The sequence below is a fragment of the Macaca thibetana genome, chromosome 11, assembly GCF_024542745.1.
Source record: "Macaca thibetana thibetana isolate TM-01 chromosome 11, ASM2454274v1, whole genome shotgun sequence".
Lineage (NCBI taxonomy): Eukaryota > Metazoa > Chordata > Mammalia > Primates > Cercopithecidae > Macaca > Macaca thibetana.
In genome coordinates, this window is record NC_065588.1 from 106,539,828 (window position 1) to 106,566,274 (window position 26,447).

At 46.0% G+C, this 26,447-nt stretch overlaps 1 protein-coding gene across 5 annotated transcripts in view; it reads right to left on the reverse strand.

The window, feature by feature from the left end:
* Positions 1-26,447, reverse strand: part of ANAPC7 (anaphase promoting complex subunit 7) — a 95,997-nt gene that overhangs the window by 13,326 nt on the left and 56,224 nt on the right. The window contains exons 1-7 of one of the 5 annotated variants that reach the window (XM_050749739.1): positions 16,082-16,190; positions 14,280-14,334; positions 10,801-10,987; positions 9,864-9,983; positions 2,680-2,791; positions 1,909-2,062; positions 701-843 (exon numbers count right to left, since the gene is read on the reverse strand). In XM_050749739.1, coding sequence (XP_050605696.1) covers positions 701-843; positions 1,909-2,062; positions 2,680-2,791; positions 9,864-9,983; positions 10,801-10,887 — 616 coding nt within the window. In that variant the 5' untranslated portion in view covers positions 10,888-10,987; positions 14,280-14,334; positions 16,082-16,190. Of the gene's footprint in view, positions 1-700; positions 844-1,908; positions 2,063-2,679; positions 2,792-9,863; positions 9,984-10,800; positions 10,988-14,279; positions 14,445-16,081; positions 16,286-16,472; positions 16,561-26,447 lie in introns of those variants that run through there. The other 4 variants (XM_050749738.1, XM_050749740.1, XM_050749741.1 and 1 more) reach the window with 4 other exon arrangements.

The following is a 26,447-nucleotide window of genomic DNA, read 5'->3' on the forward strand; positions in this document are numbered from 1 at the left end:
GATCTGTTTCCTCATCTAAATGCTTGGGATGGCCCCTTCCTAGCTCCGCCATTCCCCTGGGTTAAGAGCTCACAAGACTTTATTGTCACAAGGCCTTGTTTTTCTGATGGCCTTTTTTGGGCCTTTACAAATAGACAGCATATCTATCTGACCTTATTTCCCACTATTCCTGAGTACTCACTGCCAGTGTCCCAACTGCCATCTCTTGGAGGTCCCTGTGAAGATTACCTGTCACCTGCAATCTTTTTTAAGATCAGTGATTTTTCTGTTGTTCACGCCTAATTACTGTCTTTAATCACCTTATCCCTTTCTTATTCCTTTTTAATTATACTAAGGATACGGTAAAACAAAATTCCCTAAAAGGATATTATGGTTTTAGGGATGCCATCCAAATTCTCAGTCAGGCACATCATAAATTTGTAAGTCATAAGGAGGAGCTATGATCCCCTCAAAAGAAAAAAAGCCAAATAATGATCTGTGGGGAGAAGACACTTGAATTCAATCAAAAACAACTGCTTAAATGGAATTACCTAAGTGTTAGAAACATGTGTCATGACCTAAAAAAACTAAAAGACTACTATAAGTTTTATACACTATTTCTATGAAACTTGGTATCGAGCATTCATGCTGCATATTCTCCCTATTATCTCTGATCCCCCTCAACAACAGCCACTGTCTTCCTGCCCCAAGAATTACTTACCTTTTATCAGATAAGGATCCAACATCTGTGCCTGTTCAAACTTGAGGACAGAGTTTTTATTGTCTCCGGCTCTGAAGTACAGATCTGCTAAGCTTCCCAGTAGGTCCACGTTATCTCGCAATAAGGATTTTTTCTCTAGTGAACTTTAAGATATTTATTAAACACTGAACCTTTAAATCTATTATAAATCCTCTTAGTTGTTGAATCTGGATTTAGTTGTTGAATCTGGATGATTGGTCATACAGATAGTATTTTCTTTTGCATAAATATAAAAGTCTTCATAATAAAAAACTTTAAGCTTATGACTTTAAAAAAAGTTATATAGGACAGGATAGCAAAAATACAGAATAAAGCAGAAATCTCTCAGTACAAACAAATAACTTTGTGGTGGCAGTTCTTCAGAACACAACATACGCTACATGGTGTTAAAAGTAATGTCATTCACAAGTGACACCTATTTATTACTCAAGTAAATGACTTTGCATAACACAAGCCCAAGCCTCTTCTTGTCCTTGAACTTTATCTGAATATAAAGAAAATCCCTAGTCCCAAGAAGGCAAGCCAGGTTAGATGTTGCAATAAACTAAGCTTCTGGTGAGTGCAAAATGATTTTCTTCCACAAGGCCAGACATAGTGGCTCACGTCTATAATCCCAGTACTTTGGGAAGCCCAGGTGGGAGAATCACTTGAGCCCAGGAATTCAAGACCAGCTTGGGCAACATGGTGAAATCCCATCTCTACAAAAAAAAAATACAAAAATTAGCTGGGTGTGGTGGCGTGCACCTGTAGTCCCAGATAATCAGGAGGTTGAGCAGGGGGATAGTTTGAGCCCAGGAGATTGAGAGGTCAAGGCTACACTGAGCTGTGACTATGCCACTGCACTCCAGCCTGGGTGAGAGAGAGAGAAATCTTGTCTCGAAAAAAACAAAAAAATGACACACCAAGGTAGCCGGCTTTGCTTCGCAAGGGTTACTACCTATGCAGGTGCAGAGCTAAACTCAGTCAGATTTATATTTTTACAGGTCCCCAACAGAGATGATTACATGATTATATTTGGGACCATTCAGTGTAAAAGACTAACACATCCCAGAGACTGGCTGCAGCACCAAGAGAGAAGCATCTCATTTTTCTTTTTGTTACTTCAGATACACCAGAATTCCAGACAAGCAAAGGCCTCAAAAACACTGAATTAACTTTGTGGCTCTCACCAGATGGTATTGATTGCTCTTGAGTTGTCACCGGTGTGCACAAAAGCATACGCTTTGATCCACACAGATAGCCAGTCCAAGTTAGGCACGGTTTGGATCACATTCATTGTCATGGACGCCACCTCTGCCCCTTTTACAGAAAGGGACAGCAAGCCTAAACCAACAAAAAGCAGAAGAAAGAAAGTAAGGCACGATATCTCTCTTCCACATGCAAGGAGCAACGAGCTATGTTTTCCCTCGGCTAAAAGGCAACTGCTTCCCTATTCTGAGCAATGCATGACAGAAAAAACATATTTTAGTATTTCTTTTCTTTTTGAGACAGAGTCTTGCTCTGTCCCCCTGGGCTGGAATGCAGTGGCACAATCTCAGTTCACTGCAACCTCCACTTTCCTGGGTTCAAGTGATACTCATGCCCCAGCCTCCCGAGGAGCTGGGACTATAGGCATGTGCCACCATGCCTGGCTAATTTCTGTATTTTTAGTAGAGACAGGGTTGTGCCATGTTGCCCAAGCTGGTCTTGAACTCCTGAGCTCAGGCAATCCACCCACCTCAGCCTCCCAAAGTGCTAGGATTACAGGTGTGAGCCACTGTGCCCAGCCAAAAACCATGATTAAGTATTTCTTGACTGAATATGTGACAACAGAATCCTATTAAATCACTCTCTGGAGGGGAACTTTTAAAAAATAAAGTTATTCTAATGTACAGCCAAGATTGAGAACTACTATCTTTGACAGTAAACATGCCATGAAAACAGGCAGAAAATATCTCTACCTAGAATGGCATCAAGGGCTAATGGGCACTGCCTCAGCACCTCCTTATAGCTGGTGACTGAAGGGCGCTCCTGACCAGCCTTCTTGTACAGGTTTGCCAGCATCATGTTTATCTGTATAAACACAAACAACAGATAGTAAAATAAGTGTATACTGCAAAGAAAATCTCTCACCATGAAGAAGTCCTAATTTTCATTACCAGTTATTTACTTTTTACTGGAAAATCTACCCACAACCCTGTGCAAATAAAGGGAGACTGACCCCATTCTTCAAAAGAAAGAATTACTACCTTTCCTTTCCCTAGCTCCTCCCATCCCTAAGAGGAAAGTCACATTTCCTTCCTACAAGGCCCAGTAATATCTGAACAAAAGACGCTGCCCTCTGGAAACTGGAACATTCATTTAAGAAATGGTAGAGAATGCTAGTTAACTTGATTCTTTCTTGATCTTAAAACAGAAGATGAACTATCTCACATAAGAAAGTGAGAAACTCCTGACATAGCTAGTTAAGAAGGATCAGATCAGTCTTTCCTAAAAAGGAAATGATACAGAAAGACAGATAAAGAAGTGTAATACCTGGCTTTTCTCTGACAATTCGACTTGTGGCTAGACTCTAGCCTAACACTTAAGGCTTTGGCCCGTAGGTACAGTCTAACTCACTAAAGTAATGCTACAAAAATCAGCTACACTATTTAAATCCAGTGAGTGCAGACAGCTGCATTTTAGCATAATTTAAATATGTAATTCATAAAGCTAAATTAAAATAATCCTACCTAACATGCAACTGGGAAAACTCAAGAAAATCTAAAAGTTCTAGCCAGATGTGATGGGTCACGCCTGTAATCCCAGCACGTTGGAAGGCCGAGGTGGGTGGATCACGAGGTCAGGAGATCGAGACCACCCTGGCTAACACGGTGAAATCACGTCTCTACTAAAAAAACACAAAAAATTAGCTGGACGTGGTGGCAGGTGCCTGTAGTCCCAGCTACTCGGGAGGCTGAGGCAGGAGAATGACGTGAACCCAGGAAGCAGAGCTTGCGGTGAGCCGAGATCGTGACACTACACTCCAGACTGGGAGACAGAGCGAGACTCCGTCTCAAAAAAAAAAAGAATATCTAAAAGTTCCAAAGAATGCAGAAGTTATAGGCAAGTGATAAAAGACTTTCCTAATAGTACACAGATAAACACAATATTCCAATTTAAAATTAGATTTTTTCTCTTTTTCTTTCTGAGACGGAGTTTCACGCTTGTCACCCAGGCTAGAGTGTGATGGCGCCATCTCGGCTCACTGCAACCTCTGCCTCCTGGGTTCAAGTGATTCTCCTGCCTCAGCCTCCTGAGTAGCTGGGATTACAGCCACCCGCCACCACGCCCAGCTAAATTTTTTTGTATTTTTAGTAGACACGGGGTTTCACCATGTTGGCCAGGCTGGTCTCGAACTCCTGACCTCAGGTGATCCGCTCACCTCGGTCTCCAAAGTGCTGGGATTACAGGTGTCAGTTACCGTGTCTGGCAAAATTAGTAGATTTTAAACACAACAGTATTTGCTAGATCATTGACCTAAGGAAGCAGTCAGTGTGAGGGCACAAAAGAAAAAAGGTCAACCCCCAATCTCTTTGATTATCTGTGGCTTGGTACGCCAGATATTTACTAGAAAGAGTGGCTCTGAAGATAAAGAACATCTGTTGCAAGATAAAGAACATCTGTTGCAATTATAGACCTACATTACATAAAACAATCTAATATAGCATTAATTCACACTAATTCAAACAATGGAATAATGAAACACTAAAAATAAAACTATTTTTTACTTGGCCTCAGATTTTCCGTATTAGGCTACTATTTTGAAAATGCAAAGAAGGCCGGGCGCGGTGGCTCAAGCCTGTAATCCCAGCACTTTGGGAGGCCGAGACGGGCGGATCACGAGGTCAGGAGATCGAGACCATCCTGGCTAACACAGTGAAACCCCGTCTCTACTAAAAAATACAAAAAACTAGCCGGGCGAGGTGGCGGGCGCCTGTAGTCCCAGCTACTCGGGAGGCTGAGGCAGGAGAATGGCGTAGACCCGGGAGGCGGAGCTTGCAGTGAGCTGAGATCCGGCCACTGCACTCCAGCCTGGGTGACAGAGCGAGACTCCGTCTCAAAAAAAAAAAAAAAAAAAAAAAAGAAGAAAATGCAAAGAAAAATACTTAAAGGAAAACTCCAGGATTGATGTCAATACTTGTAAAGAATAAAAAGTTAAATCTAAGATCCTTTCTTGACTGCTGGTTATATTAACAAACTATGACTGATGGACTATCTGTCTCAACAAATATCAAAATTTCCTTTAAGCTACTTGACTGTCACTTTAAAAGAATGAGTTTTGAGTAATACCTAATGAAAAAGTCAGTTATTGGCCGGGCGTGGTGGCTCACGCCTCTAATCCTAGCACTTTGGGAGGCCAAGGCGGGTGCATTACAAGGTCAGGAGTTCGAGACCAGCCTGGCCAACGTGGTGAAACCCTGTCTCTACTAAAACACAAAAAATTAGCCAGGTGCAGCAGCATGCGCCTGTAGTCCCAGCTACTCAGGAGGCTGAGACAGGAGAATCGCTTGAACCCAGGAGGCGGAGGTTGCAGTGAGCTGAGATCATGCCATTGTACTCCAGCCTGGGCAACAGAGCGAGACTCCATCTCAAAAAAAAAAAAAAAAAAGTCAACTATTTTAAAAATAGATCCTCACTTAAGAACATCATAAAGCCACATTCCACCAGTTATAAAAACAAGCAGTCATCATTTTCTAAAAACTGAGTAAGTGGCCGGGCGCGGTGGCTCAAGCCTGTAATCCCAGCACTTTGGGAGGCCGAGACGGGCGGATCACGAGGTCAGGAGATCGAGACCATCCTGGTTAACACGGTGAAACCCCGTCTCTACTAAAAAAAATACAAAAAACTAGCCGGCCGAGGTGGCGGACGCCTGTAGTCCCAGCTACTCGGGAGGCGGAGGCAGGAGAATGGCGTGAACCCGGGAGGCGGAGCTTGCAGTGAGCTGAGATCCGGCCACTGCACTCCAGCCTGGGTGACAGCGCGAGACTCCGTCTCAAAAAAAAAAAAAAAACTGAGTAAGAAATTCTATGTTGGTATGTTTACTCTTAAAATGTGAACATTTACCAAGATTTAATAATCTAACACTGAAATTTTCCTTTAAAATGTGAGGGAATGGGCCGGGCGCGGTGGCTCAAGCCTGTAATCCCAGCACTTTGGGAGGCCGAGGCGGGCGGATCACGAGGCCAGGAGATCGAGAGACGATCCCGGCTAACACGGTGAAACCCCGTCTCTACTAAAAAATACAAAAAAACTAGCCGGGCGAGGTGGCGGGCGCCTATAGTCCCAGCTACTCGGGAGGCTGAGGCAGGAGAACGGCGTAAACCCGGGAGGCGGAGCTTGCAGTGAGCTGAGATCCGGCCACTGCACTCCAGCCTGGGTGACAGAGCAAGACTCCGTCTCAAAAAAAAAAAAAAAAAATGTGAGGGAATGTGTGGCGATGTTTACCATATATTAACAGACATTCATTTAGACATATTTTGACTCACTTCCTTGTCCTTTACACAGACTGAGAAGCCAGTTAACTCCCTAACGGACAAGAAAGAAAAACTGTAAATGTTAAAGGTTTATGTTCGAGGCACACATCTTTGCTCCTAGCTATAAGAGCACTACAGAATGAAGGATACGTACTACTGACAAATGCAGACTCATACAGTTGCTCTAAGAATGATGGCAATGAAAATCAAGCAGTGGATGCTATAAAGCTGAGATGCTTTGCCATTACTATTTTCCAAAAAAAACTCCTACAAATATCCACAAGTCATTTGGAAGGAGATTATGGTATATTTCTAATAAGGTAAGGAATAGTATCCTTCAAAGTTTATAATTAAAATGGCTTCTTGGCCGGGCATGGTGGCTCACACCTATAATCCCAGCACTTTGGGAGGCCAAGGCGGGCGGATCACCTGAGGTCAGGAGACCGAGATCATCCTGGCCAACATGGTGAAACCCTGTCTCTACTAAAATGCAAAAAAGTAGCCAGGCGTGGGGGTGTGCGCCTGTAGTCCCAGCTACTCGAAAGGCTGAGGTAGGGAGGTGGAGGTTGCAGTGAGCCGAGATCGTGCCACTGCACTCCAGCCTGGCGACACAGCAAGACTCCGTCTCAAAAAAAAAAAAAAAAGGTTTCTTACAAAAGGAAGATACCTTGAGTATTGCAGCAGACATTCTTTATCTGTGCAAAAAGATTATTCTTGGAGTAAGAGAAGACTTTCATAGGTTACCAGAACAGGATTTGGTATACAACATCCAAGCTTATTATGAGAGAGGTTAATTCATAATAAACTTTCAAGTGTTTTTAACAGCAGCCAAAATCATACTGAAAAAATAGCTTCAAAAACTCAGAAAACAGTAAATAATACCTTAATATGAGGAGGTGCTTAAACATGTTCTCATCAAGTTTGGTTACTTTTAAAGTTCAGCAAGACTTGGATGAAGCAGCACTAACTAAAATACACCAGGCCCCTACTGCTTAGATTTCCTATCTTTTAAAGGCAGGAGGATGCACACGTCATTTTACCTATAAAATTCCTTATTATTAAGCAAAAGTTGCACAAAACAGTTTTTCAATAAAGTGAGCAGGGCGGGAGACATGATAGTATTCTTAGAATATTAAATACTGATATATTCTCACATTCATGAACTTATTCAGCATTTATAAAACTAACAGAAAAAATACTATTCTTCTCATTTTATAAATAAAAAAGTAGTAAAGCTCACAAATTAGTAACATGCCCAAGTTTGCACTGCACACAGCTTATATGCCCTAAACTCAAACTAGACACCAGATATTTTAATTTTAATTAAAGGGGTTTTCTTCACTGTAATATGCTGCCAAATCAAACACAAAGACATATTCTACACATAAATAAGGATAAAAGAATCTTACAGTATTAAGTTTCAAAACAAAGGAATAAAACCACCCCCATTACCAAAGGAGTACACCTATGGAGGGCAAAAAATGAAGTTCTAAAAAAGTATGTTTACCACCTGGAAGTGTTTTACAAATAAATCATTATTTCCTATAATAAGAAACATCAAAGGCTTCTCTGCCTATGGAGTAGCCATTCTTTATTCCTTTATTTTATTAGTAAACTCACTTTCACTTAAAAACAAAAACACGAAGAGGCCAGGTGCAGTGGCTCGCACCTGTAATCCCAGCAATTTGGGAGGCTAAGGTGGGAGGACAATTTGAGCCCAGAAGTTTGAGACCAACCTGGGCAACACAGTGGAGACTATCTCTTAAAAAAAAAAAAAATATATATATATATATATATAGATAGATAGATAGATAGAGAGAGAGAGAGAGAGAGAGAGTGTGTGTGTGTGTGTGTGTGTGTGAGGGGCTGGGTGCGGTGGCTCATGCCTGTAATCCCAGCACTCTGGGAGGCCAAGGCGGGTAGATCACCTGAGGTCAGGAGTTCGAGACCAGCCTGACCAACATGGAGAAACCCCGTCTCTACTAAAAATACAAAATTAGTCGGGCATGGTGGCGCATGTCTATAATCCCAGCTACTCGGGAGATTGAGGCAGGAGAATTGCTTGAACCCAGGAGGCGGAGGTTGCAGTGAGCTGAGATTGTGCCATTGCACTCCGGTCTGGGCAACAAGAATGAACCTCCCTCTAGAAAAAAAAAAAAAGGCCAGGCATGGTGGCTCACGCCTGTAATCCCAGCACTTTAGGAGGCCGCAGCAGGCAAATCACAAAGTCAGGAGTTCAAGACCAGCCTGGCCAATATGGTGAAACACCACCTCTACCAAAAATACAAAAATTAGCCAGGAGTGGTGGTGGTGGTGGTGGTGGGTGCCTGTAGTCCCAGCTACTTGGGAGGCTGAGGCAGGAGAATCACTTGAACCTGGGAGGTGGTGGCTGCAGTGAGCCAAGATTGCACCACTGCACTCCAGCCTGGGAGACAGAGCAAGACTGTCTCAAAACAAAAAAAAAAAAACAAAAATAAAAAATAGGCGTGGAGTGGTGTCTCACACCTATAATCCCAGCATTTTGGGAGGCCAAAGTGGGAGGACAACTTGAGCCCAGGCATTTGAGACCAGCCTGGGCAACACAGTGGAACCTTGTCTCTACCAAAAATAAAAAAAATTGGCTGGGCGCAGTGGCTCCCGCCTATAATCCCAACACTTTGGGAGGCCGAGGTGGGCGGATCACCTGAGGTCAGGAGTTCAAGACTAGCCTGGCCAACATGGCAAAACCCCATCTCTACTAAAAATACAAAAAAATTAGACTGGTATGGTGGCAGGTGCCTGTAATCCCAGCTACTCGGGAGGCTGAGGCATGAGAATCGCTTGTACTTAGGAGACGGAGGTTGCAGTGAGCCCCCATGCTATTGCACTCCAGCCTGGGCAACAAGAGCAAAACTCCATCTCAAAAAAAAAAAAAAAAAAAAAAAAATTAGCTGGGTGTGGCAGCTTGCAACTGTAATCCCAGCTATTTGGGAGGCTGAGGTGGGAGGATTGCTTAAGCCTGGGAGGTTGAAGCTGCAGTGAGCCAGAATCACACCACTGCACTTTAGCTTGGGTGACGGTGAGACTCAGTCTCAAAAAATACTAAGTTAAACATTAAAAAAGAAAAAAAGGGCCGGGCGCGGTGGCTCAAGCCTGTAATCCCAGCACTTTGGGAGGCCGAGACGGGCGGATCACGAGGTCAGGAGATCGAGACCATCCTGGTTAATACGGTGAAACCCCGTCTCTACTAAAAAGTACAAAAAACTAGCCAGGCAAGGTGGCGGGCGCCTGTAGTCCCAGCTACTTGGCAGGCTGAGGCAGGAGAATGGCGTGAACCCGGGAGGTGGAGCTTGCAGTGAGCTGAGATCTGGCCACTGCACTCCAGCCTGGGCGACAGAGCGAGACTCCGTCTCAAAAAAAAAAAAAAAAAAAAAAAAGAAAAAACCAAAGAATAAGCATGTGTAGTATTCTCCAGTTATCATTTTCAACAGCTGAATTTTCAGGGTCCCCCACTCCATGAAGAGGAAGAAAATGAGAATTAGAATCATGGGTAAAATGTTCAGATGGACTCCTTAATGCATGAGAAAACATGGAGGGAGGGAGCAAGGTTAGGAGGGCTGAGGAGAAAAACACACAAACATTCAACTTACTTTGGGAGTTCTTTGTCTTGAAGGGATCCCATCAAGTATAGCAATGGCATCTTTATCTTGTTTTAGCATTGTGTAACATTCAGCCATTTTGTATTTCACTTCAATTTCAGATGGAAGACACTAAAAGACAATGAAAATATCTCTTTGAAACATTATTCCAACAATATGAAAGTACCTCAAAACGTTAAACACAGTTATCATATGACCCAGTAATTCTTTTTTTGAGACAGGGTCTCGCTCTGTTGCCCAGGCTGCAGAGCCCAGTTGCCAGGCTGGAGTCCTGCAATGCAGTGATGCCAACATAATTTACTGCAGTCTTGAACTCCTAGTCTCAAGCAATCCTCCCACCTTGGCCTCCTCAGTAGCTAGGACTACAGGTGTGTGCCACCATGCCCAGTTGTGTAAAGACAGGAGTCTCACTATGTTGCCGAGGCTAGTCTCAAACTCCTGACCTCAAGTCCTCCCACGTTAGCCTCTCGAAGTGCTTGGATTACAGGTGTGAGCCACTGTGCCTGGCCTCATCTTTTACAACGAATCAGCTATCATCTAAATCAGCAGTCCCCAACCTTTTTGACACCAGGGACCAGTTTCATGAAAGACAATTTTTCCACAGATGGGGAGTGAGGGGGTGGTTTCAGGATGAAACCGTTCCACCTCAGATCATCAAGCATTAGTCAGATTATGATAAGGAACACACAACCTAGATCCTAGCAAGTGTAGTTCACAATAGGGTTTGTGTTCCTGTGAGAATCTAATGCTACAGCTGATCTGACAGGAGGCGGAGCTCAGGTAGTAATATTCACTAGCCCTCCACTCACCTCCTGCTGTGCAGCCTGGTTCCTAACAGACCAGGCACTGGGGCCTGGGGAGCCCTGTTCTAAATTTTTGGAGTCTTTCTCAAAAAAAAAAAAAAAATCACAATTCTATCTTCGATTACCTGACTTTGTGGAGTAGATGCAGAATTTCCAGTTGAAGGTCTCACTTTTGAAGTTTTACTTAGTGCTTTCTTCTGCTGTAAAGCCATGGTATACTTACTCACAGCATTCCGATATTCCTTATCATGAAAGAGAGAATCTGCATGATACACCAAAAGCTGGTACTTCTGAGATGGGGAGAATAACTCACTAGAAAACAAAGAAAGTATATCCCCTACATAGGTTATTTTGAAATTTTAGAAGGAACACTGTTAAGTGTCTACATAAGCCTAGCGCAAAGCCTTGTATAATGACAGCTTACAAAAGAGTCAATGTACCCTGAGTGCTAGTCCCTAAAGTAAGAAACATGAAAGTTGAAAGCTGAACTCTATGCTAATATGATAAATATATCTATTGCTCAATATAATCTTCCTTTATTTAACATTAAAGCAATGATACCTATGAATCAAATCCAGTAGGAGATAGAGAAAATGTAATACATCTTTTCCTCCCTTTCAATCCAAGCTCCCCCAACTTTTTTTTTTTTTGAAATGGATTCTCACTCTATCATCCAGGCTGGAGTGCAGTGGCGCAATCTCAGCTCACTGCAACCTCCACCTCCCAGGTTCAAGCGATTCTCCTTCCTCAGCCTCCAGAGTAGCTGAGATTACAGGCACGTGCCACCACGCCCAGCTAATTTTTGTTTTTTTTTTAAGTAGACACAGGGTTTCGCTATGTTGGCCAGGCTGGTCTCAAATTCCTGACCTCAAGTAATCTACCTGCGTCGGTCTTCCAAAGTGCTGGGATTCCAGTTACAGTGAGCTGAGATTGCACCATCGCACTCGCACTCCAGCCTGGCGACCGAGTGAGACCCCATCTCAAAACAAAACAAAACAAAAACAAAAAAACTAAAGAAAATGCCACTATAAAAGGAGAAAGGGGGGCTGGGCGTAGTGGCTCACGCCTGTAATCCCAGCACTTTGGGAGGCCAAGGCAGGCGGATCACCTGAGGTCAGGAGTTCAAGACTAGCCTAACCAACATGGTGAAACCGTCTCCACTAAAAATACAAAATTAGCTGGGCATGGTGGCGCATGCCTGTAATCCCAGCTACTCGGGAGGTTGAGATAGGAGAATCGCTTGAACCCGGGAGGCGGAGGTTGCTATGACCCGAGATTGCGCCACTGCACTCCAGCCTGGGCGACAAGAGTGAAACTCTGTCTTTAAAAAAAAAAAAAAAAAGGCCGCGCGCAGTGGCTTACGCCTGTAATCCCAGGCCACAGGGTTTCTTTTCGTTGAGGTAATGAAAACTTTCTGGAATTAGATCATGGTGATGACCATACAATTTTGTAAATACTCTAAAACCCACAGAATTGCATTATTGTGGCCATGCACTATGGCTTACGCCTATAATCCTAGCTACTTAGATGCTGAGGCCGGAGAATCACTTGAACCCGGGAGGCAGAGCTTGCAGTTAGCCAAGATCCCGCCACTGCACTCCAGCCTGGGTGACAGAGAGAGGCTCTGTCTCATAAATAAACAAACAAACAAACAAAAAACGGCCAGGAGCGGTGGCTCATGCCTGTAACCCCAGCACTTTGGGAGGCTAAGGTGGGAGGATCACTGAGGTCAGGAGTTCGACCAGCCTGGCCAGCATGTTGAAACCCTGTCTCTACTAAAAATACGAAAATCAGCCAGGCGTGGTGGTGGGCACCTGTAAACCCAGCTACTTGGAAGGCTGAGGGAAAACTGCTTGAACCCAGGAGGAGGAAGCTGCAGTGAGCCGAGATCACGCCACCGCACTCCAGCCTTGGTGACAGAGCGAGACTCAGTCTCCCCCCCAAAAAAAACAACACAACAAAAAAGTATAGTCTAGATGACTTAAGTTCTCTTCAAACTCTGTGATTCTATGTATGTAGTGAGAAATAACCATCTGATGCCTGGATACAAAAGTATTATTACACCCACAGAAGGCATTCAGATACTCATATAACATACATGTCTACTTACACATGCATAAGTTACCTCTGTAATGACACAGGAAAAAATAGTTACTGCCTCTGGAGAAAGGAAATGGTGGGGTGAGGTTCAAGACTCAGGGAAAGATACTGATCTGCATGCCCCTTCTCCACTGTTTGAATTTAACAGTGTCTACTGCCTATTCCACAAGAAATTTTAAAGTATAAACCATGAAGGGCAGAAACCTGAACATGTCCTAAAGCTAGGAAACTGCCAATCTAATCTAACATGAAAAAGCATGGGCTAAACTTAGTCTAGCCAGAGAATTAAACTGTTTCAAACTCTCCTGTAACATCTTTGAGAACTAAGAGCAAGTAGGGCCTAAATCTCCAAACGTGGAAACTATGCTTTGACAAATCACTCAGAACCAAGAACCAAGTGAAAGGTTCCAGAATAAACACAGAAGGCTGACAGAGACCAGGGCTCCTGTCAACATGAAGTGGATGGTGGCAAAATGATGGGTCTCACTAGTAAGGTCCAAAGCACACTAATGAGGCCAGGCTCGGTGGCTCACGCCTGTAATCCAAGCACTTTGGGAGGCCTAAGTCATGGGGATCACTTGAGGTCAGGAGTTCGAGACAAGCCTGGTCAACATGATAAAACTCCATCTCTATTAAAAAAAAAAAAAAAAATTGGCCGGGCGCGGTGGCTCAAGCCTGTAATCCCAGCACTTTGGGAGGCCGAGACGGGCGGATCATGACGTCAGGAGATCGAGACCATCCTGGCTAATATGGTGAAACCCCGTCTCTACTAAAAAATACAAAAAACTAGCCGGGCGAAGTGGCGGGTGCCTGTAGTCCCAGCTACTCGGGAGGCTGAGGCAGGAGAATGGCGTGAACCCGAGAGGAGGAGCTTGCAGTGAGCTGAGATCCGGCCACTGCACTCCAGCCTGGGTGACAGAGCAAGACTCCGTCTCAAAAAAAAAAAAAAAAAAAAAAAAATTAGCCAGGCGTGGTGATGCGAATCTGTAATCCCTGTTACTCAGGAGGCTGAGGTGGGAGGATCGCTTGAGCCTGGGAGGTGGAGGCTGTAGTGAGCCAAGATCGCACCACTGCACTCCAGCCTGGGCAACAGAGCAAGACTCTGACTGAAAAGCAAAACAAAACACCAAAGCACACTCATGAAAATCCAATGGGCAGCAGCAGCTGCATTGTAAGCACTTTAAGGACCTTTCCCTTCTGACCTAGACCAGCTTCTATAGCAGGCCAAACACTAATACATCTACAGAGTAGAAGTTTCCATGATAATGCCATATGGAGGTAGCAGACTGGTGGCTCAGAATGGAGACTCTCCAGTCAGAGAAGACCAGGTCCAGACATTGTACTCCTCCATTTATTAGATGTGTGAACTCAGACAAGGGTATTTCACCTCCCTGAGGTTGTACTCACTTCCTCAACACACTCAATAAGCATGTGAGTGCTTAATGCGCACATCCACTGTGCTTTCAATTGCTAGGCTATGCGAAGGGTAGAAAAGTGGGAGTACCTGAGAGTCCTGGGAGTCAGAGAAGGTTCTCTAGGAGAGATGTTCAGGCTAAAACCTGAAGGAGGAGGCAGCGCTGAGATAAGGACCGTTGCAGCAGGAACAGCAAGTACAAGGGCCCAGAGAACACGCTTGGTACATTCAAATAACACAAAGAGGCCAAGCGCGGTGGCTCACGCCTGTAATCCCAAAATTTTGGGAGGCCGAGGTGGTGGGATTACCTGAGGTCAGGAGTTCAAGACCAGACTGGTCAATATATTGAAACTCCGTTTCTACTAAAATTACAAAAATTACCTGGGCATGTGGCGCTCGCCTGTAATCCCAGCTACTTGGGAAGCTGAGGCAGGAGAATCGCTTGAACCCAGGAGGCGGAGGCTGCAGTGAGCCGAGATCGCGCCACTGAACTCCATCCAGCCTGGGCGACAGAGCAAGGCTCTGTCTCAAAAAAAACAAAAATAAATAAAAATAAATAAATAACAGAAAGAATAGCCAGAGAGGCTGGAGAGCAGTGAACACAGTAATGAGATGAAGTAGCAGAGAGTGAAGGACAGATAATTCCTTTCGGAGGCCATGGGAAATAATTTTCATTAGTGCAATAAAGGATTTTTTTTTTTTTTAAGACGGAGTCTCGCTCTGTCTCCCAGACTGGAGTGCAGCGGCGCGATCTCGGCTCACTGCAAGCTCTGCCTCCCGGGTTCCCGCCATTCTTCTGCCTCAGCTTCCCCGGTAGCTGGGACTACAGGTGCCCGCCACCACACCCGGCTAATTTTTTTGTATTTTTTTTAGTAGAGACGGGGTTTCACCGTGTTAGCCAGGATGATCTCGATCTCCTGACCTCGTGATCCGCCTGCCTCGGCCTCCCAAAGTGCTGGGATTACAGGCTTGAGCCACTGCAACCGGCCAGTGAAGGATTTTAAGCAGGAGAGGGACATGTACTTAAGGATGGACACTCAAGGATGGAATCAGCCCAGTGCTTCAATGAAACAAGAAAGGCGCCACGCCCACCCATTAATGGAATCTCCCGTTTCTTTTTTGAGACAGGCTGTCGTTCTGTCGCACACGGTAAAGGCCAGTGATGCGATCACGGCTCACTGCAGCCTCGACCTTCTGGGCTCAAGCAATCCTCCTGCCTCAGCCTCCCGAGTAGCTGGGAACTCAGGCACGCACAATCACGCCCGGCTAATTGTTTAATTTTTATTTTTCATAGAGGCAGGGTCTCCCTATGTTGCCCAGGTTAGTCTTAACTCCTGGGCTCAAGCGATCCTCCCGCCTCGGCCTCCCAAAGTGCTGGTATTAGAGGCGTGAGCCATCGCGCCCGGCCCCGTTTTCAGGGGTTTCCCAAGGCGAGAAAGTGGACCCTCCTGATACACTTAATGGGGTGACCAATCTCAGATGCGGGGCTAGAGCATAAAAACCAGGAGGCTGGGTCCCGGAGCTGCAGCGAGAGAAAAAAACGTTCTCTGGAAGGAGCCGAGAGGGGAGGATTCGGCCCAGCGATGTGACAGTCGCGCTACCCCGCGACAGGTGCCTCAGAAAACCCTCGCCTGGGTCGTCCTCAGAGCCTCTGCCTTCTATTTCTCCAAGCCGCCGCTCGCCACATCTCCGCAGGGACTTGACGCCGGCACCCAGTGAACCCAACTTGCGCTCCGAAGTCTGCTCCGCTCCACTACGCCCTCGCAGACGCCGGAGCCTCCGCTGGTGCGGGAGGCCGCTCCTTCCCGCCTGTTCCCGCGTGCCCTGAGCCCCCGGTCCCAAACCACTGCCGCTTTCTCCTCAGCCCCAGGCCGCTCCCCGCCTCAACTCACGGGTTGTTATTACTCATTGTAAGTAACAAGCTGCTGAGGAGCCGCACGTTGGAGTGCAGCCCCGCGGCCGCCATGTCCCGCACGTGGTCTATCACATTCATCCTGCCCTGCAAGGCCGCGGGCAGCGGCGGCAGCACTGTCTCGAAAAACCGGTAAGGGATCCTTAGGGAAGACTCCAAAATGGCCGCGTCGCCGGGGTCCATCGGGTCCACACGCGGCACCGCCCCCAAGCAAGAGGTAACTACTGAAGTGCCCGAATAAAAAGAAACTCGAGTCCCTGCTCCTGTCGTGGTCCCTTTCCGGTGAAATGAGTTGTTACTTTTACGCAAAAATTACGTCATCATCCTAAACTGCAAAATTTACTGAGGACTTACAATGAGACAAAAGTCACCTTAGTAAGACTACTTGGTCAATTTGAATGAGTCTGAGAGGAATTTGGGCCTCTCAGAAATTAAAATGTGTGAGCATTTACCAGAAATAAAATATAGTAAGGTGAGGAAAAGCGCTCCAACTGGAATTAAATATTCTAATCGGGCGCCAGGGACAGACCTAACGGCTTTTACAGTTGCGCATGCGCGCCAGGCAGGGGCCGCCGCCTCCCTGCTCAGGTGTTTTGTGTTTCTGCTAAAGTCAGGCTTTGTCCCTGGATGAACTTGTTAGTTCGAGGGGCGTATTTTACCATGTAAAATGATTCCCTAAATCCGTGGAAATAAAGACTAGATCCAGGAATTAGCTGATACCCATATAAACCAGCATGTGTCTGGCACAGTTAACTTTTTACAAAAGTTTTACACAAGTTATTGGACGTTCACAACAATCCATAAAGTTGAAGTTGTCTTTCCCTTCTCACAAGGGAAGAAACTGCCTGCTTAAATTTTGTGCTCAGGTTGTTAAATGGTTGACTTGGAATCAGATCGCCAGTGGTTAAATGTGATGGATCGCAAACTCGAAAGTATACAGAGACCAGGGAGGTAACTGAGCCAATGAGGCAGTTTAGGTATTTGAATCAGAATCCCAATATCCTCCACAATCACCCTCTCAGATATAGCCTTTCGCTCCTTTCTTGAAGGAGACAGTTGTTTTGGTCTATATTTTGTTTTCATTTGATTTTTAGAGTAACAGATGCAAAAAAAAAATGCTCTGAAAAAATCACGGTATATCTTCACCAGTCAACTTTTTCAGCTCTTACATTTTGTCACAGTTGAAGCTCCTGTGATCCTTTTCCCATCTCATCCCCTACTCTAGTTTTCTGGATGTATGAGACCTTTGATGTGATTTTGGTAGGCATGATCACTGTGAACTTTTTTTTTTTTTTTTTTTTTGAGATGGAGTTTTGCTTTTGTCGCCCAGGTTGGAGTTCAAAATCTCAGCTCACTGCAACCTCTGCCTCCCGGGTTCAAGTGATTCTCCCTGCCTCAGCTTCCTGAGAAGCTGGGATTACAGGCACCTGCCACCACTGTCACGCACGTCCGTGTGAAGAGACCACCAAACAGGCTTTGTGTGAGCAACAAGGCTGTTTATTTCACCTGGGTACAGGTGGGCATGTAGGAGGATGAGCCGCAGACAAAACTCCTCAGAAACCAAATTAAAGAAGGAAGGAGTTTATTCGGCCAGGAGCATTGGCAAGGCTCCTGTGTCAAGAGCTGAGCTCCCTAAGTGAGCAATTCCTGTCCCTTTTAAGGACTCACAACTCTAAGGGGGTCCATGTGAGAGGCTCATGATCGATTGAGCAAGCAGGGGGTACGTGACAGGGGCTGCATGCACTGGTGGTCAGAGTGAAACAGAACAGACCGGGAAGTTTCACAATGTCTTTCTATAATCTATAGATAACATTAGTTGCTAGGTCAGGGGTCGAATTTTAACTACCAGGCTTAGGTAAGGCAGGCCCAGGCCTGGTTTTGGGTCTGGTTCCTTGGTTTTTGGTCTGGTTCCTAGGTGCCGGGTTACCTGCTTTATGTTTTGCTTTTCTTTCCTTTTCTGAGTTTAAAACAATATAAAACCATATGAGAGGCTGGGCGCAGTGGCTCATGCCTGTAATCCCAGCACTTTGGGATGCCAAGGCAGGTGGATCACCTGAGGTCGGGAGTTCAAGACCAGCCTGACCAACATGGAGAAACCCCTTCTCTACTAAAAATACAAAATTAGCTGGGCATAGTAGCACATGCCTATAATCCCAGCTACTAGGGAGGCTGAGGCAGGAGAATTGCTTGAACCTGGGAGGCGGAGGTTGCAGTGAGCCAAGATCGTGCCATTGCACTCCAGCCTGGGCAACAAGAGTGAAACTCTCTCTCAAAAAAAAAAAAAAAAAAAAAAAAAAAAACACCTATATGAGAAGGTCTGTCTGTCTTCTCTCAGGCTGAGTTCAAAAACAGAGTCAGCAAAGGGAGATAGGGGTGGGGCCGTTTTATAAGACTTGGGTAGGTAGTGAAAAATTACAGTTAAAGGGGGTTGTTCCCTGGCGGGCAGGGGCAGGGGTCACAAGGTGCTCAGTGGGGGAGCTTCTGAGCCAGGAGAAGGAATCTCACAAGGTCATGTCATCAGTAAAGGAAGGAACAGCCATTTTCACTTCTTTTGTGTTTCTTCAGTTACTTCAGGCCATCTGGATGTATACCTGCAGGCTTGGGCTCAGAGGCCTGACATTCCTGTCTTCTTATGTTAATAAGAAAAATAAAATGAAATAGTCATAAAGTATTGGGGCAGTGAAAATTTTTGGTGATGGTATGGAGAGATGATGGGTGATTTTTCTCAGGGCTGCTTCAAGCAGGATTGGGGTGGTGTGGGAACCTAGAGTTGGAGAGATTAAGCTGAAGGAAGGTTTTGTGGTAAAGGGCGATAGTGTGGGGTTCTTAAAAGGAGCATCTGTCGTATAGAATGATTGGTGATGGCCTGGATGCCATTCAATTTTGTATGAATTGAGAAACTAAATGGAAGACACAAGGTCTGAATTAAGAGAAGGAGAAAAACAGGTATTAAATGACTAAGAATTGGGAGGACCCGGGACATCCAATTAGAGAGTGCCCAAGGGGGTTCAGCATAATTACTTGCTTGGTTGGTGAGTTTTTGGGCTCTATCCTTGACAGAGTCCTCCTTTTTAAATTGGAGGCTGAGCTTGGTGAGGTGTGTTTTTATTTTATTTTTTTTTTATTATTTTTTTTTTGAGACGGAGTCTCGCTCTGTCGCCCAGGCTGGAGTGCAGTGGCCGGATCTCAGCTCACTGCAAGCTCCGCCTCCTGGGTTTACACCATTCTCCTGCCTCAGCCTCCTGAGTAGCTGGGACTACAGGTGCCCGCCACCTCACCCGGCTAGTTTTTTTGTATTTTTTAGTAGAGACGGGGTTTCACTGTGTTAGCCAGGATGGTCTCGATCTCCTGACCTCGTGATCCGCCCGTCTCGGCCTCCCAAAGTGCTGGGATTACAGGCTTGAGCCACCACGCCCAGCCAAGCTGTGTTTTTAAAAGACCATTAGTCCATTCTATCTTTCCTGAAGATTGAGGACAGTAAGGCGTATGAAGTTTTCACTGAATACAAAAAGCCTGAGAAACTGCTTGGGTGATTTGACTAGTAAAGACCCATCCGTTATCAGACTGTATAGAGGTGGGAAGGCCAAACCAAGGAATTATGTCTGACAAAAGGGAAGAAATGACCGCGGTGGCCTTCTCAGACCCTGTGGGAAAGGCCTCTACCCATCCAGTGAAAATGTCTACCCAGACCAAGAGGTATTTTAGTTTCCTGACTTGGGACATGTGAGTAAAGTCAATTTGCCAGTCTGGGCAGGGGCAAATCCCTGAGCTTGATGTGTAGGGAAAGGAGGGGTCCTGAACAATCCCTGAGGAGTGGTAAAATAGCAGATGGAACACTGAGAAGTGATTTCCTTGAGGATAGATTTCCATGATGGAAGGGAAATGAGAGGTTCTAAGAGGCGGACTAACAGCGTGTAACCTACATGGAAGAGGTTATGAAATGATGACAGAATAGAATGGGCCTGTGAGGCTGGAAGGAGATATTTTCCTTGGTCCAAGAACCATTTGCCTTGTGTGGGAAGAGATTGATAAGTGGAAGTTTTGGTGGGGGAGTAGGTGGGAGTGACCAGATGAGAAGGAGAAAAACTGGCCGTGAGGGACCGAAGTTAGAAAGCTAAGCTGCGTCTTTAGCTACCTTATCAGCATAAGCATTGCCCTGAGCAATGGGATCTGATGCCTTTTGATGGCCCTTGCAGTGAATGACTTCAGCTTCCTTTGGAAGTAAAGCAGCCTTGAGAAGGGTTTTTATTAAAGAGGCATTAATAATGGAGGACCCTCAAGTAGTGAGGAAACCTCTTTCAGCCCATAAAACAGCATGGTGGTGCAGGATATGGAAGGCATATTTGGAATCAGTATAAATATTGACGTGTAGTCCCTTTGCAAGAGTGAGGGCATGAGTTAAGGCAATGAGTTCGGCTTGTTGAGCGGTAGTGCAGTGGGACAGAGTGGTAGTCTCAATGATAGATGTGGAAGATACTATAGCATAGCCTGCCTTTGCTGGTGAGTGGTGATTAGGCCTGGTGAAACTGCCATCAATAAACCAAGTGTGATCAGGGTGAGGAACAGGAAAGAAGGAAATATGGGGAAATGGAGTGAATGTCTGGTGGATCAGAGAGATACAGTCATGGAGATCAGGTGTGGTATCTGGAATAATGTGGGGGCTAGCCTAAAACAATAAGGTCAAGTTGTTTGGACAGAAAGGCTACAGGGCACAGCCCCAGCTCTTGTGAAAGAATTTTGACCGCACAGCCCTGTACTTTGGCTATGTGTAATGAAAAGGGTTGGGATGAGTTAGGGAGAGCTAGTGTGGCAGCAGCTTCTAGGGTTGTTTTTAAGGAACAGAAAGAGGAGTGGTAAAAGGATTTAGGATCTATGGGGTCAGCTAGGTTTGCTTTTGTGAGTTTATATAATGGTTTAGTCAGGATGGTAATACTAGGTATCCAAAGGTAAAGTACCTAACCATGCATAGGAAGGAAAGGAGTTGTTTTGTAGAAGGGGTTGGGGTTTGGGAGATTAGCCAGACACAGTCAGCAGGGAGAGCACATGTGTTTTCACAAAGAATTATGCCAAGATAGGTTATGGATGAGGAAGAAATTTGGGTTTGACTGAAGTAATGGGAGCTGTCTGTGAAGCCTTGTGGCAGTACAGCCCAGGTAATTTGCTGAGCCTAATAGGTGTCAGGATCAGTCCAAGTGAAAGCAAAGAGAGGCTGTGATGAAGGGTACAAAGGAATAGTAAAGAAAGCATGTTTGAGATCCAGAACAGAATAATGGGTTATGGAGGGGTTGTGGAGGGAGGTATTGAGGATAGGAGAGTCTATGGCTTTGGTATCATGGGTTGGATAGGCAAGACAATTTGGTTGATAAGCCACAGATCCTGAACTAACCTGTAAGGCTTGTCTGGTTTTTGGGCAGTTAAAATGGGGGAATTGTAAGGAGAGTTTACAGGCTTTAAAAGGCCATGCTGTAACAGGCAAGTGATAACAGGCTTTTATCCTTTTAAAGCATAGCGGGCTAAGGGTGATTAGGTTTTAATGGGAAGGTAAGGGGTGCATGATCGGTCTCCAAGGAGCGAGTAGAGGTGTCATATACTTGTGGATTAAGGTGGGGAGATACAAGGGGAGGATGCGAAGGAGGTTTTGAACTGGGGAAAGGGCAGTAATGAGGTGTAGCTGTAGCCTAGGAATAGTCAGGGAAGCAGATAATTTAGTTAAAATGTCTCAACCTAATAAGGGAGCTGGGCAGGTGGGGATAAGTAAAAAGGAGTGCATAAAAGAATGTTGTCCAAGTTGGCAACAGAGTAGGGGAATTTTAAGAGGTTTAGAAGCCTGGCCATCAATACCCACAACAGTTATGGAGGCAAGGAAAACACGCCCTTGAAAAGAAGGTAATGTGGAGTGGGTAGCCTCCATATTGATTAAGAAGGGGATGGACTTACCCTCTACTGTAAGACTTACCCAAAGCATCTGTGATGGTCCTGTAGGCTTCTGAGCCGATTGGGCAGCATCAGTCTTCAGCCGCTAAGCAGAGAAGATCTGGGAAGGAGTCAGTTAGAGAGTCTTAGGCCAGAGTTCCAGGGGCTCTGGGAATGGCTGCCAGGTCGGACAGTCCGATTTCCAGTGGGGTCCCGCATAGATGGGACATGGCTTAGGAGGAATCCAAAGCTGCAGCCAATCCTTGGCCCAGTGGCCAGATTTCTAGCACTTGAAGCAAGATCCTGGGGTAGGCAGGGTCAGGTCTCTGAGCCCAAGCTAAGCCATCATATCCCCTGTGACCTGCATGTATACATCCAGAGGGCCTGAAGCAACTGAAGATCCACAAAGAAGTGAAAATAGCCTTAACTGATGACAATCCACCACTGCGATTTGTTCCTGCCCACCCTAACTGATACGATATAGTCTACTCTGCCCTTAAGAAGGTACTTTGTAATATTCTCCCCTGCCCTTAAGAATGTACTTTGTACACCTATCCCAAACCTATAAGAACTAATGATAATCCCACCACCCTTTGCTGACTCTCTTTTTGGACTCAGCCTGCCTGCATCCAGGTGAAATAAACAGCCTTGTTGCTCACACAAAGCCTGTTTGGTGGTATCTTCACATGGACGTGTGTGACAGGTGGTCCTGGAGGAATGCCTGGCTGCTGTGGTTCAGGTGTTTGGAAGTTCTTGTGTGCTGGAGATGTGGCTGGGGTTTGTCTCACAGTGGAGGCAAGGAATTGCAACTTAGAAATACGTTGCTACTTGGCTGCCTCTACTCTATTATTGTACATCATGAAGGCAAGGTTAATTAAGTCCTGTTGTGGGGTTTGAGGGCCAGAATCTAATTTCTGGAGCTTTTTTTTTAAGGTCGGGAGTGGGTTGGGTAATAAAATGTATATTGAGAATAAGACAGCCTTCTGGCCCTTCTGCGTCTAGGTTGGTAAAGTATCTAAGGGTTGTTGCCAAACAGGCCATGGACTGGGCTGGGTTTTTTGACAAAACCCATTTGACGAAAAAGAGCCTAAATGCTAACTGATTTGGGAGAGGTCGGATAAAGAAAAAGAAGCATTAACCTTGACTATGCTTTTAGCTCCAGCCACCTTTTTAAGAGGAAATTGTTGGGCAGGTGGGGGAGGGCTAGTCATGGAACAAAACTGTAAGCCAGACCGGGTATGAGGAGGGGAGGTGATAAAAGGATTATAAGGTGGGGAAGCAGAGGCTGAGGAAGAATTGGGACCTGTCTCAGCCTGGTGAGGAGCAACCTGGGGAGGAGAGGTCAGATGGGTCTGTAGAAAAGGAAGATTCAAAAGACTCAGTGATGCTTGGGGTTGGGACTGAAGGGACAGGCAGGAGGGAAAGAAGGAGGATTTGGGATGAGTCACATTGGGAACAGAGACTAGGGAGGGACCAATATGTAAAAGAATGCCTGGACATCAGCCACCTTAGACCATTTGTCCATTTTTCGACAAAAATCATCCAGCTCTTGTAAAATGGAGAATCAAAAGTGCCATTTTCTGCCTATTTAGAACCATTGTAGAGTTTGTGTTGGGGCCAAGTGGTGTTGCAGAAGAAAATAAGATGCTTACGTATTTAGGTCAGGTGAGAGCTGAAGAGGTTTTAAGTTTTTTTTTTTTTTTTTTTTTTTTTTGAGACGGAGTCTCGCTCTGTCGCCCAGGTTGGAGTGCAGTGGCCGGATCTCAGCTCACTGCAAGCTCCACCTCCCAGGTTTACGCCATTCTCCTGCCTCAGCCTCCTGAGTAGCTGGGACTACAGGCGCCCGCCACCTCGCCCGGCTAGTTTTTTGTATTTTTAGTAGAGACGGGGTTTCACCGTGTTAGCCAGGATGGTCTCGATCTCCTGACCTCGTGATCCGCCCGTCTCGGCCTCCCAAAGTGCTGGGATTACAGGCTTGAGCCACCGTTTTAAGTTTTTAAGAGCACAGGCTCTAAGGCTTCTGAGACAGGAGAAGGAATTTCACAAGGTAATGTCATCAGTTAGGGCAGGAACCAGCCACTTTCACTTCTTTTGTTATTCTTCAGTTACTTCAGGCCATCTGGATGTATACCTGCAGGCTTGGGCTCAGAGGCCTGACAACCATGCCCAGCTAATTTTGTATTTTTAGTAGAGACAGGGTTTCTCCCTGTTGGTCAGGCTGGTCTCCAACTCCCGACCTCAGGTGATCCGCCCACCTCAGCCTCTTAAAGGGAGAAGATGGGGGAATGGAGGGCAGAAGGTTGCCCGTAGTGAAGGAGGTAAATTTAAAGAGAAAGGTAGAGACATGGAGAAGGGGGATGGTGAGCAGCCCTGGGCTGCAATGTGGATGAGCAGCCAAAACAGGTGTCCCCACAATTGACTTGCCACCAAGGGAATGTGGGTGAATGACCAAGGCAGGTGTCCCCGCAGTGATCAGACACCAATGGACTGTGGGTGAATAATCAGGCAGGTGTCTCTGCAGTGATTAAACAGCAAGGGAAGGCTGCCTTCCCAAGTCTGTGACCCGCACCGGAGTTTTGGGTCCATGGATAAAATGTGTCTCCTTTGTCTCTACTAGAGAGGAAAAAGAACTGGAATTGGAAGGACAGGGAGATTGAAGGGTAGCGAGAGAGGGAGATTGAAGGGTAGCAAGAGAGGCTGGAGAAGAGAGTGAAAAGACTGCTCATCCGATTTGAAATTCATGAGATATTCCTTGGGCTGGTTGGTCTGAGGACCCGAGGTCCTCATGGAGTGAGGGTGACGACAGCGGACTGGTCTCCCGAAGGAGTCCTCCTGTCCCGGGTTTTGGCACCAAATGTCATGCATGTCCATGTGGAGAGACCACCAAACAGGCTTTGTGTGAGCAACAAGGTTGTTTATTTCACCTGGGTGCAGGCAGGCTGAGTCTGAAAAGAGAGTCAGCGAAGGGAGATAGGGGTGGAGCCATTTTATAAGATTTGGGTAGGTAGTAGAAAATTACAATCAAAGGGGGTTGTTCTCTGGCAGGCAGGGCCATGGCTCACAAGGTGCTCAGTGGGGGAGCTTTTGCGCCAGGAGAAGGAATTTCACAAGGTCATATTATCAGTTAAGGCAGGAACTGGCCATTTTCACTTCTTTTGTGATTCTTAGTTATTTCAGGCCATCTGGATGTATATCTGCAGGCTTGGGCTCAGAGGCCTGACAACCACGCCCAGCTAATTTTGTATTTTTATTTATTTTATTTATTTATTTTTTGAGAGGAGTCTCGCTCTGTCGCCCAGACTGGAGGGCAGTGGCATGATCTCGGCTCACTGCAAGCTCCGCCTCCTGGGTTCACGCCATTCTCCTGCCTCAGCCTCCCAAGTAGCTGGGACTACAGGCGCCCGCCACCACACCCAGCTAATTTTTTGTATTTTTAGTAGAAATGGGGTTTCACCGTGTTAGCCAGGATGGTCTCAATCTCCTGACCTCATGATCCGCCCACCTCGGCCTCCCAAAGTGCTGGGATTACAGGCGTGAGCCACTGCACCCGGCCTAATTTTTTTTTTTTTTGAGACGGAGTCTCGCTCTGTCACCCAGGCTGGAGTGCAGTGGCCGGATCTCAGCTCACTGCAAGCTCTGCCTCCCGGGTTCACGCCATTCTCCTGCCTCAGCCTCCCGAGTAGCTGGGACTACAGGCGCCTGCCACCTCGCCCGGCTAAGTTTTTGTATTTTTAGTAGAGACGGGGTTTCACCATGTTAGCCAGGATGGTCTCGATCTCCTGACCTCGTGATCTGCCCCTCTCGGCCTCCCAAAGTGCTGGGATTACAGGCTTGAGCCACCGTGCCCGGCCCTAATTTTGTATTTTTAGTAGAGACAGGGTTTCTCCATGTTGGTCAGGCTGGTCTCCAACTCCTAACCTCAGGTGATCCGCCCACCTCAGCCTCTCAAAGTGCTGGGATTACAGGCTTGAGTCACCACAACCAGCCGAACTTTTTTTTTTCTTGAGACAGAATCTCACTGTCACCCAGGTTGGAGTGCAGTGGTGGGATCTCTGCTCACCACAACCTCCGCCTCCCAGGTTCAAGTGATTCTCCTGCCTCAGCCTCCTGAGTATCTGGGATTAAAGGCATGCACCACCATGCCTGGCTCATTTTTGTATTTTTAGTAGAGACGAGATTTCACTATGTTTGCTACTCTGGTCTTGAACTCCTGACCTCAGGTGATCCTCCAGCCTCGGCCTTCCAAAGTGCTAGGATTACAGGCATGAGCCACCATGCCTGGCCTTCTGTGAACTTTTAAATACTTTTTCTTTTCTTTCTTTTTTTCTTTTTTTCTGAGATGGAGTTTCACTCTTCTTGCCTAGGTTGGAGTGCAATAGTGTGATCTTGGCTCACTGCAAACGCTGCCTCCTGGGTTCAAGCGATTCTCTGCC